The sequence below is a fragment of the Cygnus atratus genome, chromosome 2, assembly GCF_013377495.2.
Source record: "Cygnus atratus isolate AKBS03 ecotype Queensland, Australia chromosome 2, CAtr_DNAZoo_HiC_assembly, whole genome shotgun sequence".
Classification (NCBI taxonomy): domain Eukaryota; kingdom Metazoa; phylum Chordata; class Aves; order Anseriformes; family Anatidae; genus Cygnus; species Cygnus atratus.
The window spans coordinates 147,075,916-147,091,168 of NC_066363.1; the positions used below are offsets into that span (position 1 = coordinate 147,075,916).

A 15,253-nucleotide genomic window follows, 5' to 3' on the forward strand; every position below is an offset into this window, starting at 1 on the left:
ACTCAATGGCATACCCGACAAACACTAACAGGAAGATAACAAAACACTGCAGTCCTCACTTTTGAATCAAAAAACAGTTTAAGATAATAACAATGCTGCTGAAACCTTGCCACAGAGCAAAACAAATGATTTCCTGGCACTGTCTTCTTCCCTCATGCTCTAGTTGGTACTGTGGAGGGCTTTTAGTTAGAATTATTAGGACACACCATGAACCTTCTCCATATTTGTTCTATTATAAGCAAGTTTTGCTTCATCTATTTTACGTTGAAGCAAGCTCTTACATCAAAGAAGCTATTTATTCTTTTCACCTTTTTTTAGTAGCAGTTCTTGAAATTCAGAAAGCATCATCTCATTTTGAATCTCACATGGAAAACCAATTTATATAAAACTGAATAATTACCCTAAGTATTATGATACAGCACTACTCATGTAATACTTAAATTCTTATTCATTTCACAAACAAGACCCAGTTTAAATATAGGCTGTTCTAGCACAGATTACAAACCTCCTAATTGTCTTATGCGTTTCAAGTAAAGAAGTGAAATGATGCAACTGAAGTTATTTCAAAGGCTTTGAAGTTCATATTGCTGTTCAACTCTGAGAAGGAACCTTCTGGTGCTATTAACAGAAAGTGCCACAGCTTTTGAAACCAAACAGTGAACAAGGCAATTCTTCCAGGAAGCAAGCCCAGCTGAGTCTCAGTGGAGCTGGGCCAACAGCACACGTGTACACTACAGAAATGCGAAACACAGGGAATCAATCAAGTAGGTTTTTTATTCAACTTTTTTAATCTGTAACAAAATCCCAAGGATGCAAAATCCATTTTAGTAGTTACACTTTTTAGCTTCTTTCTCTCTCCACTGCTCACCATACATTTAGTAAGCTATATATTCCAAGATTTTTTATACCTTACATCTGAGTATGATGCAGCAAAATTGTTGTGTAAAAAAACCAAACACCACAATAGTTCAGTTAAAAATATTTGAAAAATATTTAATACTAAACTGGTTCACTGACTAATGCAAACCTTTTTTTAAATAATCAAGAAACTTCGATTTCAGGCACTCTATTTTATGGCAAATATCATAGCAAATTTCTGTTTGTTTCATCGTTCCAAACAAAGTAATATTCAAAACATAATGTTTTCAAGGCACAATTGTTATGTGCAGTTACTTTCCCTACCAAAATTTTAGAAAGTCCCATTACAAAGTTTTACAAGTTCTTTTTAAAGCAAAGGTAGTATTCTGTAAAAGACGAATTTTAGATCAACTACATTCTAACAGCAGTTTATAGGAACTTCACAAAACAAGTCTCTTACATCTTCAAGCTTGATTTTACAAACCTGATTGTTATGCGATATTTTCTTTGTAATATTTAAAAGGCAATTTTGCCAAGTGTTAAAATGTCAAGGGTTTGCGCCAATCTTATTCACAAAGGTATGACTACAAAAGAACCAGTTTCCAAAAGAATGACCAGCGTAGCCTCAGTCAGGAATAACTCATTCACGAGCTTGTCAAGGCACGTAGTACTCCAAATGTCAACACAGTAACAAAATCTGCATGTTTAAGAATGCTCAATAATGGACAAAAAATTAAGCATTCTGTTTTGCTGTTGAAATGTATGTGATACAGTTAATTCAATTATTATCAATAAGGTTTTAATTTTTAACGGTAGTCTTTGGTTTACGGATAGACAGCTAAAGTACACTCAAAAAGTAGTTCCTGGCATAACTATAATGCAAAGGAAAAAGAAGGTGGGCAAGGTAAAGTGGGAACAGGCTGCAGACACTATGCTTTAGAAGAGGCAAATTCCCCCCTTACATTCTACATAGCTGTGCAGAAAACAGAACTTGTTCAAGAAACTCAGCTGCTTCAACTCAAGAATGCCACATAACATTTGACAACTCCTTCCCCCAGAAGGCAGGATGAAACAGCATTCACTGTTACTCCATTCAGAAGTCTCAGTTTTTAAAACAGTGTTTGTTATGAGATGGGTCTTCTGGAATTATAAACTTTAACACCGTTCTGCATTGAGGAGCGAGCGTATTTTGTCAGAAGTGCACCAACTGTCTGCTTCTCTGAACATAAGTCTCTACAAAGGAAATGAGGCAGATGATACTGATATTAGAGGTGTTCTCACACACAATGATTCAGTGAAATGCTTGTAAATACAGGAAGAACAAGATGGATTAAGGTATTGGGGGGAAAAAAAAGCATAAGAGTTACTGTCACAATGCTTACCTGAAGTTTAGAACTGTGAAGTTTAATCAACAGGAAAAAAAAAACGATTTACTTGAGAAACAAGGAATTGGGTTTGGTAGTTCTTTTTTTTTGTTTGTTATTATTACCACTGTTCTCTAGAGAGCTTGCAATCTAGCAAAACAGTTTTTTAACTAGTTATTAAAGTTAGAGTAAATTTAGAGATCCTCCTAAAGAATTAATGCAGTTAAATCTGGTTTATCATCTACATCTGCTCACGTGTATCCTGACTGGGCCTTCCAGATAGTATTATAGTTTAAGACAAAAAAGCAAAGGATCCAGTATACAAAGCTCTACTGCTCTGTAGTTCTTCAGTTGTAAATATGGAGACTAACTATAAATTTCAGGATATTTATCCTCTAAGTTAAGTCTGCCTCAATCAAGTCAGTCAGAATTATCTCCTGTTTAAATTCAGTGGGATCAACAAGTTAAAAAACAAATATAGCTACAGCTCCCAGGAGAGGGGATATTATTCATACAAAACTTGTAGTAATTTAAAACAAAATGTAAGTACTAAGGCAGTCATAGCTGATAAGAAGTCAGCCATGCAAAAAGGGAAGAATATCAACACTATTTATATCATGATAATTCTGCCTCACTTTTTTTTTAAATGCAATCATATTTTAATGTATCCTTACTGTATATAAGGGGTTATATCCTCTTCTGTCCACTTTTCCCGTACGCTGAATAAGCTGTTGAATCTTTCCTGATTATCTTCAGGTAAGTCTTCTACTTTTAGCAGGAAGATGGTCTCTGGTCTTGAGTTTTTATCCAGAAGAGCCAAGCCCTGTATATCAGCATCAGAGAGAAAATGTTAAATAAACCAAAACAATTTAATTTAATTCGTTCTAGCAACAATCCATAACGAGTTGCCCTCTGCATCTCCAAAGTCTTCTAGAACTGCACTGATAGCAGCAAACTAAAAAAATACCATAATGGTGCTGTTTTTATTGGGAATATTTATCATTTCCTTTATGACAAGAAGGGAAGGGAAACCTATCAAGTTCTGACACCTCCCCGTCTCCTTTCAGCAAAAGGATTTTCCTAGTGCTTGCCACTGTAGAGGCTGTCACTACAGTCTAGTCTACAATAGCTTCTGCTTTAGTTACTTTACCAGTATTAACTGTACAGCTGCAACTTCTCTTCAAATAGAGAAACACGTTAGACCTACAGAAGCCTGAATCATCGTGATTCCGCACTACTGACACTCACAGAGGATGTCAGAAGCAGTATTGAAAAGCTGGCAGAAATAATACAACCAATCCCCAGCAACTGATAACATCTAGATGTGACACTCAGCTGTGCCTACTCATGGAAGACTCCTCCCTTCTTTATGTTTTTACCTTAAGTTGATCAAGCCTTGTTGTCATCCCCTCAGGGACACTTTGTTGCCAGACTTCTTGAAACTCCGCCAGATTGAATTTAACTGCATTTTGCAAAAGCATTTGTGCTATAGCTCTGCATATTTTATCTTCACGCATTTCAAAATAAACCTCCCCTGCTGAGAAACAAAAGACACAGTACGGTGGGTTCTTGCTTTTTGATAACAGAACAGAGAACAGCCTCAAATATCCATTCTGTTCTACAGTCTTCTACAAACCAGCTATTCTGTTTTTATTTTTCTGGGGGAGTAACCTGACTTCATATTACTTCAGAAAAATGATTGTTGTCTTCCCTTTCTGAAGAACAAATATGCAGATTATTAGGTGTGTGTGCAGCACTGTCTGGCTGCTGCATTCATTCGTATCACTCACTATATTTGCAACCTCCCCCCGCCATCATCATCTTTTCCCTTCTCCACAGGGACACTTTCTCCTACAGTTTTCATTCCTACTGGCTTGTATTAGCGTTTGCTGCCAGTAGTTGAACAATTAAACAAAACTGATTTCCTTAATCATCTTTATATTATGGTATGACAAAGGAAATAAAGAGAATCTATCTTCATTTTCTTGGCTAAAATTCTCTGAACGTCAGGCACGAACGCTACCTTCCACCTTTTCAGTCATCTGCACTCCCTGTAATTCAAAACTATTCTTTGTCAACATGCCTTAATACACTAAAAAGACAATCTGTATCACTACAACTGCTCACCTGTGTACTTCAGTCAAAGGTGAGATGACGACAGCTATGGGGAATAATTGAGGTGAAGGCACTGAACTATGATGTATGCACGTGAGACAAGCAGTGGAGAGGTAGGCAATACAATCAGTGGATCTTGCTGTGCAGTTCAGGGGACTCAGTCTAAGTGTCTACTTCAGGCAAGCCAAATTCACATTCCATGGACTGTCTGCAACAGCACAACTACTTGCTTAAAACACATGACATCCAAGACCTCCTAGTGGAATATAAATTGGTTTATAAAGTGGAATATAAATTCTCAATGGAATATTTAGATGGAATATAAGAGAAATTCCATCTGAATTTTAGAAGCAATCTGTCTTCAGTCACAAAAAGTATTGCTGGTAGACACCTAATAGATCACTTTAGGTACCTCTTTTGGTTCCTGAGTTTTCTCTAGTGTCTCATATAGTTCAACAGTCCATTTTCCTATGACCTTTCTCTTAACAATTTTACTGTGTTTTTTTTTTGGTTCACTGTCTGCTTCCTCCTTTTACTGGAATTGTAGCAAATTAATATTTTAATATCCTCGCAAAATCTTCAGTTACTAAAGAGTAACTGTTTTATTTTTAAAATTCAAACATACGTGATTTTCCAACCTTACCATCATCGGTGTATTTCCTTCCATAGCTTAAAAGAATATGTTCTATCATCTCTCTGGAGAGGAGAAAAAAAAAAACTTTATAACTTGCTTTTGCCTTTGTATGTTACCATTTCCTATTTAGATCAAAACCAATACAGTTTCAAAAATATCTGTGAACACACTTGGAACTGTTCTTCTGAGTTTGCCTAACCAGTTTCATTAGGACATAATAAAAACAGTTACCAAGAAGTTGTAAACAAGTACAGTAAAAAAAAAAAACGAGAATGGAGGATGGGACATTATAGCCTAACTGCAGATATAACACCAAAAGCAAATTTTAATTATTTTTTTTTGCAAGCCAAATAAACATAAAAACACTCCCTACTGCAAACTTGAGATTGTTTAAATGGTAACCTTAAATTATTTCATGACTTCTGATGTCAGCCTAAAAGTCAGCTCTTACGAACTGAATTCAGTATTACATCAGAAATACAGCACCGAGACACCACAGACGAGAGAAACTGAACATTTTTGGCTAGCTATAGCTTCAAAACTAGTATTTCAACGTGGTCAGCAACTTTAGGCTTAAGTACACATTACTTCTATCAGTTACAACTCAGTAGTAACGTCTGAGGGTTGGACCAGATGAACTCCCTACGTCCCCTCTAACCCTCATCATTCTGTGATTCTGTTTCTACTTTTGAACCAATTACAATTGTACGTGTATACTACCAATACACACTAAAATCAGTTTACAAAACTTGCTGTCTAAACAACAGAACACGATCTCTTGTAATCCCCAAATCACACTGTATGCACAAAGAAATAAAATTCCCATTACTTCTCTATTATGTAGAATTAATAACAGCTGTAATTAAAAAAAAAAAAGATAAGTGCAGCCAATTGAATGGTGCAAAAGTTTTCTTTCTCCTAACCCTAACCCATCTCAAGCAATACCAATAATAAATAGCAGTCTATGGGTCTGGCCACAAAAACATACTTAAAAGAAATAAGGAGACAAATCATGGTTGTGACTTATAAGCAATCAGCAACCTAGCGAGACACTACATTTGGAGCTAATCCGTGCCTCCAAAAACGCTAACAGTAGTGTTTTCCTGGGTAAATACAGCAGAGAACTATTAATACCCTTCTGTATTTTAGAGCCAAAGAAAGTTTATCACTAACACTCTGGTAACTGAAAATTAGAGTTATAAAAATGTAATTCTAATAAATAATTAATAGTGATTTAACTAATAATGATTATAGACAATTTTAAGGACCAAAAGTAATTGCTTACGTGGGCTCTAGAGGTCCAAGCTCCTCAAGACATGTACGTAAGGGAACCTTACTTAAAGACCAGGACTCCGAGTCTATCAGCTGAGTCACATGATTCAAGAGTTTCATCTCATAGTCAAATTCTAAAATCCTCCAATATCCTGCCAAACAGAAAAAGAACAAAACAGCATTAGAAGGAAAGGTTAACACCTTAACTCTATTTCCCTGATGATATGTTACAGGAGGCAGGACATTTCGGTCACACCTTTACGAACTACAGAGGATTGACCAAGATCAAATGCAACCTACTCTAGGGAACTTGCTTTGGTAGGGGGGTTGGACCCAATGATCTCTTGAGGTCTCTTCCAACCCCTACAATTCTGTGATTCTGTGAAATGTAAGAGTAAGCGCAGAACAGTAAGATCAAATGTAAAGGAGCAATAAAATGAATTCAATTTTTCATAGCTGTTTATGTAGATTAACTGCCACAGATACAAAGACACTGATTTCATCCTGAGATGAATCAGACCTGGAAAAAATAATTATTCAAGCACAGAACTGCATGAACAGAACTGACTGCACTGGTTCTGCAAAGTGTCAGCTCAGGTCCAGCCAAGAGCACAGAAAACCAGAAGAGACAAAGCACAGACCTGGTACAACAGCGCCATGCAGTTGTAAAATGACAAAGTTACCTGTGAGATTGTCCTCAACTACCTAACGGGACACTATAGAGAAGATGGAGCAGAAAGCTTCCAAGCAGTGCTCAGGGGTGGGACAAAAAGCAACAAGCACAAGCTTTGACAATGGAGCCAGGTACTAGAACAATTTTTTTTCACTTTGCAGAAAGTCAAAGCCCAGAACGGCCTGGACAGAGAGATTGTGCCACCTCTGTCCTTGGAAATGCTCAAAACCCAACAGGTGAATTCCTGAGCAACCTGCTCCAAGTTGTCGCTGTTCTAAAAATGAGGTTTGGACCTGAAAACTCCACCCCATACAATGACCCTATGACTCTAGGATTGCTGTCACCTGGCATCCAGGTGAGGGTTTGGACTTTGCCAAGTACAGGACAAGTAAGAGCTGTCCTAAAGTCACTTGCTCCAACCTTACCTTGCATAGCACAGAGACTTCTGAAATAAGCCCTGTTTGGGAGGAAGAAAGGACTATCAAAGGGCTGGCTATACCTACAGATCAACTATTTTTGCCTCTAGAAATGCGGAAAGCTGTACTCATTCATCCATGAAGGGGGCAACCACCCAAAAGATATTCATGCTATGGGTGGGAAACTCTGGTGACAGTGCCTGTAGAATTAAAGAAGGAACTACACTGGTATCCTGGTTGCAGCTGGGATAGTTTATTTTCTTCCTGGCAGCTGGTATGGAGCTGCGTTTTGGATTTAGGATGAGAATAATGCTGGTAACACACCGCTGTTTCAGTTGTTGCAGAGCAGCGCTCACTCAGAGCCAAGGACTCCCCAGCTCCTCGTGCTGCCCTGCCAGCGAGGGGCTGGGGGTGCCCCAGGAGCTGGAGGGGACACAGCCAGGACAGCTGGCCCCAAGTGACCATAGGGACATCCCACACCATCTGATGACACGCTCAGCAGTAAAGCTGGGGTCAGTGGGTGGGGGGGCTGCCACTGCTTTCAGACTGGCTGGGCATTGGTCAGTGGGCGCTGAGCAGTCGCACTGTGCAACTTGCTTTGTGTACTCTCCACCTCTTTTGTTTCTGTTCAACTGTCCTGGCTGATGCCTGCCCACTTTTACCTTTTTAATCACCTTCATAGCAGCAGAGGATATAAGAAATAAGGAAGCAGATTTTAGGACCTTGAACTAACTTGCAGAAAGACAAGGGTATGGAATGAAAAGATCTTATTAGAGAAAAAAGATATTTTGGGAGAAAAAGCAGGGTTATTTCCTCATGAGTAAAGAATATTCTTTAGAGACAAATACCTTTAATTTTACAGGCATCTAAAACCTGCAACTGGTGCATTATTTCTTCTTCACTTGCTTGAACCATACTTAACAAATCTTCTGTTGTATACTGCAACAAGGAAAAAAAGGATAGAACAGGTTATCCTTACTCCATCTTTGTTTCATCAACTATGCTAAATGCATTATACGAAATAATAAAAGACTTGGAAGATCGATATTTCTAAGGCTTACCGCTCTCTGACACTTCTCCTGTCACTTCCAACAGTTTCTCAAAGGGTTATCCAATATAAAAAACAGCCTAACTACGGGGAAGCCTTTGTGCCATGCATACATATTCCCAGGATGTCAAACTAGCTTCAGAAGGCATCTGGATTGTCAAACTAGGATGTCAAACTAGGCATCGGAAGTAAAGCAACACAGCAAGAATGAAAACGGAATGCGTTCTGTCTTCATTAAATTACATTTTAATCTGTGATATTCGAACAAGTTTACAGAGACTCAAAATCTCTCATCCCCTTTGGAGGTCAGAACTCAGTACCTCCACTGAGGAGAAGCCCCCGGCGTGACCTCAGGAGTTACGTGTTGTGTTTTGATGTCTGCCAGCCAGTTAGCAGACATAGCACAGAAGCAGCCCAGCACACGCAGCTTCTTGGAAAACAGTTTGTGAAAAGGGAGGGCACTCTGGATACCAGTAAAGATCTACGAGATGTGGGAGGAACAGAAGGTATCGTGAGGAGTAAAGTAAAGGGAAAGAACACTAGACCTAAGCCCATAGGAAACAGGGCTTAACCAATTCCTTTATTCACCTGACAAGTCTTTTTTAATTAACGCTAATATTAGAATTTTGTTGATTATAGCCTAAGAACATTTGCTATCAGAAAAACAATATTTGGATTGAAGTACTTGCTACAGGAACACAAATAGAACAAGCCAACACTAAGTTTGGAACATACCCTGTATGTTAGGAAAGCATTTAATACAGAAGGGCCTCCTCTTCCTGCTATGCCATTCCCATCAGACAGCATGTTGAAGCATCATTAAGCTACGCAGCGCTGAACTTGCAACAGTATTGCAGCAAGGGGTTGCCCTGTTAAGCAGTACTTAAATAAATACTGACAGCACTTCAGAGCAAATATATCCCCAGACCAGTACGGGTGTTTGAGAGTTCAAAACTGCCATTCAGTTAACATCCTGCACAGGAGTTCTTCACTTTTGGTCCACTGAGGCCAGGCTAGCACTCTACCAGCTATCACTTCACCCTTTTTAAGAAATCACTGCTCTCAGCTAGGATGCTTTTATCAGCTGCATCACCCTTGCAAACATAAAAGGAAATAGGTTAGTATCGCGGCCATTGCAGCCATTTCCAGCTAAGGATAGGGAACACATTAAATACATTAACTCAGACACACGCAATCATTTGAGTATGCCTTGCCATTTCATTGTAAAATCCAGGATTTTGACTTGGTACATCCTGAGCAAGCTGTGTATTAGCTTGTTTCTAAGTTTTCATGTAGTTTGCTAAATCACATCACGATGTGCCAGGCTTCCTTACAGTACTTTCTTATAATGCTACTGGTTCCTTGGCTCCACATCCAGTGGCTCCACGGTTCTCCATGTATGACACAGTACAGACAACTGAAAGCTATAAGAAGTTCACATTAAACCACTAAAACTGAGCAATCTGTTTTCAAACAAATTAAAGGTGGCTTATTTGTTGCCAACACCCGGAAAACACTAAGTGTAAGCAAACACCAAAGTGGAAATCTTTACACTATTATTTGGGATTCCAGTCAGCAGCAGTCCCATAGAGAACTTTGATTCATTTACAGTTCCATCAATGGCATAGATGAAATTTGTCTACATTTATCTGATACATCCAGTTACTCTTCAGTAAGCCGATATATGAAACATTCTCCTTCAAAACAAATGCAGATCAGTCTTCAAACTAAGCACTAGTGTTTGGAAAGACAGTGACATGGTTTTATGGCATTCATCTAATATTATCAATATATATTGTTGCGTATAACGTCTTTTTATGCTGCTAGCCTTTGTCTAGAAATTATAAGCATTGATAATTTAAGCCTTTTTCCTTCTGACATCCCTTCCTAGAACAGTTTGTGGGAAAATGAAAGATCAAGAAGGCAATGCTGGGTGAACAATTCTATAACAGTTCAGAAATTAGTCTGTAAATCAAAAGAAGCAGAACTTCTAAAGGAAAAAAAGTAACACTTATGTTTGTACATTCAAGCACACACAGATGGTTTATTAACATCAGCTTCAACTAACCCTCAGTGTTAAATGCATCTAAGCTACCATCTGTTTGTGTGCACACGCGGTGGTGCAGTTATCTCCGTTATTTTGATCTTAAATTGGATTTCCTGGAAACATAAAAGGGGAGCAGGACAAAATTTTAGTTGTGTCTTCCCTTCTTGTAGTGTCAGTCTCACTCTCTGCCTTGTATCATCTTTGTCATTCTCTGCTACTCCCTGTTCCTCCTTGTCATCATAAACTACTGATCGGCCGATGACCTGTATGTGGGCATCCTGGACCTCATACTTAGGTCAGACACAGCATGTCATACGTGACAGCCCCAGAGAAAGAAAAACCGTATTATACCTTAACAGTCCTATACCTCTCCCCGAGTTTTGAGAAAGTTCAGAAGCATGTATTCAAGCAACTCTCCACATAAAAAGGGAAATCGCCAGCCTCTTCCAGTGTCCTTCCTTACTTACTTCCGTCCTTTTCTTACTGAAAAGCTGATAGCTTACCTGTGAGTCAGCAGAAGTGCTAATAATTACCAACTTGTAGTAGGCTTAAAAAAATTAACTCGAAGCAGCACTGTGAAACATCAAAGCTGTTTTTCTAGTTAAGAATGTTTCTTTACTTTTATTTGCCCATTACCAACTTCAAGAAAGTGACTTACATGTGACACTGTTGAAGTCTGATCTTTCCCACTATCTGGTCCTTCATATGGATCTTCCATTAGAAGCTTCCTCAGTTTCTTCAGTTTAGGCCGACATCTCCGCAACTCCCAATAGTTATTGGAGAAGCCAGCAATCTACAGGAAAATACACAGACATTTTAACGTACCACTTGGATTCACAGGAGCTTACCAAAACATTTTCAGCAAAAAGTTTTAATCAAGTCACTGAGAAAAAAAAAAAAAAATCTATTAACAGGTGAATGAAACATCACCATAATATTTTCCATCAGAAAATTACCACCAGAAGCAAAGAACAGAAGTCCACGGTTGTGTGATAAAAAATATTTGTAGTGCATATGACAAATGGACCAGCTCATCTCTGCATATAAATGATAGGCTGTCATGATGGGATATAATCCTGCACAATCCTTGTCAATATTTCCCCTTAATGCTAAGCTATATTACTGCCATAAAAGCCCTCCTGTATTACCCTGTTTCCATCTTCTCTGATTCTTCCCATTTTGGGATCTACTTTGGTTTTTTTAATCATCCCAATGACTCATCCCATCATTAAGCTCAAGTAAAACAGACATTAATGAGATAGTAGGCTACACTTTCGTACAGCTAACGGAACATCTCTATGTCTTACTCTGATTCAACACACAGATGTAAAGTCTCCAACAACAAGCTCAGGTGTAACTGATTCAAGAATACTATCTAATAATCTTTACCTTCAGAGTAATCTGAACGCTTTATCAGATTATTTATTTATTTATTTGGTAAAGAGCTCACCATTAAAAATACAACAACAAAAAGACCCCTGAACTTTGAAATAATGCTGACTTCACAAAAGAAATTGTGATGTTTTGATTATTATGTTCATCCAAGGACATACAGGATTACTCTTCAATGATGTCATTATGTCCATTACAGCAAATAATGAACTAGTAACAACGTCTTCCTAACTATTTTTTTGGTAGAACTTTATTAACTACACTTCAGAGGAGCAGAGAACAATGAATTCTTTGAACTCAGAACTCCAAAATCATCCGCTCCAACAAATCTTTCCAGATGCTAGTTGAAAAAGAGTAACCTTTGAATATATTTCTGTGTTTAAAAAATAATGTTCAAGTGTGACATGGTATAATCTGCCTTTTGGGGAAAGCTTTCATAAGAATCAGCTTACAAACAGCTTATTTTTAGAAGAGCTGCTAACACTAAGAAATCAGATATTCTTTGAAAACTTTTAATACCTACCATAAGTAATTACTATACACTCAAAATAAACCGGAGTTTGAACTTCTTAGAAACAATAATTATCATACATTATGGATAAAGTTTGGTTGCCTAAACGAGGGCCCTAGAGCCATTTTGGACACCCTAAGGTACAGAGTGCCCCCTGTGTATAAAGTGTGTTTATGAAGACATCCTCCTGAGACTGATGGATATACAAAGAACCTACAGGGGATCCATGTCCTTCTGGAATGGCAGCTTGTAGCTAGACCAAGACCACAAATCATCTAAAGTGGCATTGGAAGTCTATGTTTAGGCAACTGAATCCTACCCAGGGTTTCACATAAGCCTCCTGTATAAAATACAAAAAAATATGGAGAATACGGGATTAGAGAATTAAAGCAAACAAACAAAAATCCAGAAAGGCATACCTGTGAATGAATAACACTGCCAGATGCTTCATCTGCATTCAGCTCTTCTGGAGTTTTGCAACCAGGAATAAACAGCAGCATATTTGAGGTATCTGCTATTTTCATGTCGTAAGTTTTATCTTTGCTGCACAACACTGCTTGTTCATCCTTTTCACCACGGATTACCAGGCTGAAAAAAAAAAAAGCACAAAAATAAAGATGTATTTTTACCTCTATTTCTGGATGAACACCTATTAAACACGTGATTTTTTTTCTTTATATTTAAACATTGGTAAAGCCACTATAAACTGCAGTTCTATTTGGTAGCAGCAGTCACAGTATACCAAAATGTAAAGTTGTAATTATCAATTTATCTAAAATATCTTAACACTATGTCTTTACCTCTCCTTTTTTGAGTTTTTCCACTCTGAAAGATAGGTATTCAAGGCTTTTACGTAGACTTTTACGTAGACCACAGCCCAACCTCCTCACACAAAAACCCCCGAATCATTGAGTTAGTAATGCTTAACATCTGAACCAACTCACTAACCCCAGAAAACAGATTATAGCTAGAGCTGCTCCTTATTGAGGAATTAGCCCATTGTGAAACAAGAAGCAAGTAGAAATTGTCTGTTGGGCAGTGTCCTTCAGATAACTCCCTCAGACAAACTTATATATTTTCTTGCAACTGATTCCAGGCAGCAAACACACACACACAAAGAAAAACAGAACACATACACACACAAAGAAAAAAAACAACAACAGAACAACAACAACAAATAGACTTTATAAAATTTCCAGATAAAGAATCTAAAGCAAATCCCCTTCTTCAGCTCACATACTTGACTACATGGAGATTCTTAGCGACGGCATGATAATACCAAAGCAGGGCCACAGCTCACCTAGGCTACACTGATTTTAAGTGCTCAGTTAATTAAGTGCTCAGTTTCAATTTAATCAAACTGCTAATTTTGATTCCCAAAGCTTGCATGTGTGAACAAAGCCCAGCTATGCCCCGAGTGGTCCCCCAACCACTGGCACCCCAGCCATTGTCCACCCAGCACCAACAGCCTCACTGACGGGCATCTCTGAGGACCTTTTTTTTTAAGGGGGAGCTCTAACGTTGTATCATCTAAAACATTTTTATTATATGGCTAGCGTTGCAGTTGATAAACGACGACATTTTAAAACCATCTCAAAAACTTAATTCTCTGGTGTTGGTGCCGAGGTACAGAGTGTCACAAAACCACCCCAACACGCGGCAAAGCCTCCTTCACTGGCCTGTTTGTGGGGTTTTGAGGTGCTCTGCTGCCTCAGCTCAACCTCAAGCTCCAGCAGGAACATCTCAAAAGTCTGTAGGACTCTTTTTAGGATTTCCAAATTTCTAGGTGTCTGCCTTAGGATGCCCGGCAGCAATCCTTTCACTGTTCCAGCTAAAATCTCAGCAGCATTTCTTCCCTAAACCTACTTTTTCCACATGGAAAGAAAGAAAACAAAAGGAGCAAACACTCCCCAACAAAACACCCTGCAAATTTAGGAAACATTTGCTATTTTTGTTACTAAAGCAGCTACCCTGACCGGACCGGGGGCAGAACGCAGCTTACTTTCCCCCCTTGCCTCCCACCCCCCCCAACCCCACTCGTTCCAGGGGGAAGCGGTACCTGGCCCCGGCCTCCAGCTGGGCGCAGAGGCCGGGCTCCAACTGCAGCAGGCAGCACTCCCCGGCGCCGGCCGCCCCCGGCCCGAAGCTGAGGCACTGCGCGGCCGGCAGCAGCTCGGCGGGGCTCAGCTTGGCGGTGCGCAGCGTGGCCTCCACCTCCGCCCGGCTCCGCATGGCGCCCGCCCGGCCGCCCGCGCTCGCAGCGGCGAGAGGCGGGAAGCAGCCGGCGCCTTGCGCCCGGTGGCTTGATGCTGTGGTTGTGGTTGAACTGCGTCCGGAGTGATCGGTGGGGCGGGCGGGTCTGAAGGGAAGTCACCTCAACCCACCCTGTATCTGACTGGTTGCAATAAAATCTCTCTCTCTGCCTATAAAATGCCATACAAATGCATAAAATGTCCTATTTTACCACAGTGTCCGAGGGAAGGCTCGATTCTGTGGGGGAGCAGCTGCCCCATGGCTCGTTGTCACCCACTCGTGCTCCTTCCCTCATGCTGTGGGGTCCGGTAGCTTGCTGAGGGCAAGCACCCAGTTCTCCTGTGGCCAAGTTGTCCCTCAGGGAAGACCATGACACGCCAAGTTCAGCTCGTGTAACCCTTGTGATTTGAGCTCCAGCTGTGTTTCATGTTGTAGCACAAAGAAAAACCCTAAAGCGTAAGAAAAAAAAAAAAAAAAAGGGTCAGGAGACAGCTGTTCACCAATACTGGGAACTGGTCCTGTCTGTGGAGCAGCAGAGGCTGACACGTCTCCACCTCACCCAGGACCACCTGGTCCTTCTGGGCTCAGCGAGGTGTTACTGCAGGGCATGTTAACGCTGGGCCTGGCAGTGTGCCTCTCCTCTCTGGCATTGTGTCCATTAGCTAACTGA

General features: G+C 39.8%; 1 protein-coding gene across 2 annotated transcripts; it reads right to left on the reverse strand.

Annotated features, from left to right (window-relative positions):
- Positions 1 to 756: 756 nt before the first annotated feature.
- Positions 757 to 14,667, reverse strand: DSCC1 (DNA replication and sister chromatid cohesion 1). Of its 2 annotated transcripts, none has more exons than XM_035556335.1 (9): positions 14,390 to 14,667; positions 12,750 to 12,918; positions 11,086 to 11,220; positions 8,181 to 8,271; positions 6,257 to 6,395; positions 4,981 to 5,033; positions 3,602 to 3,759; positions 2,897 to 3,045; positions 757 to 2,091 (listed from the first exon to the last, which is right to left on the reverse strand). In XM_035556335.1, the coding sequence occupies exons 1-9, from the start codon at positions 14,560 to 14,562 to the stop codon at positions 1,983 to 1,985; spliced, it is 1,176 nt and encodes a 391-aa protein (XP_035412228.1). In that variant the 5' UTR covers positions 14,563 to 14,667; the 3' UTR covers positions 757 to 1,982. The 2 variants fall into 2 exon arrangements, with proteins under 2 accessions (XP_035412228.1, XP_035412229.1); XM_035556336.1 differs by having other exon boundaries at positions 3,602 to 3,756; positions 14,390 to 14,637.
- Positions 14,668 to 15,253: the final 586 nt, after the last annotated feature.

What these genes read in the sequence shown, in the direction of transcription:
- DSCC1 (XM_035556335.1), bottom strand. Translation starts at nt 14,562, where the DNA reads ATGCGGAGCCGGGCGGAGGTGGAGGCCACGCTGCGCACCGCCAAGCTG. An exon ending in AGACTTCAACAGTGTCACAT is followed by an intron (nt 8,272 to 11,085) that starts GTAAGTCACTTT and finishes TCCTTGTTGCAG; the next exon opens with TATACAACAGAAGATTTGTT. An exon ending in GATATAACCCCTTATATACA is followed by an intron (nt 2,092 to 2,896) that starts GTAAGGATACAT and finishes TTTCCTTTGTAG; the next exon opens with AGACTTATGTTCAGAGAAGC.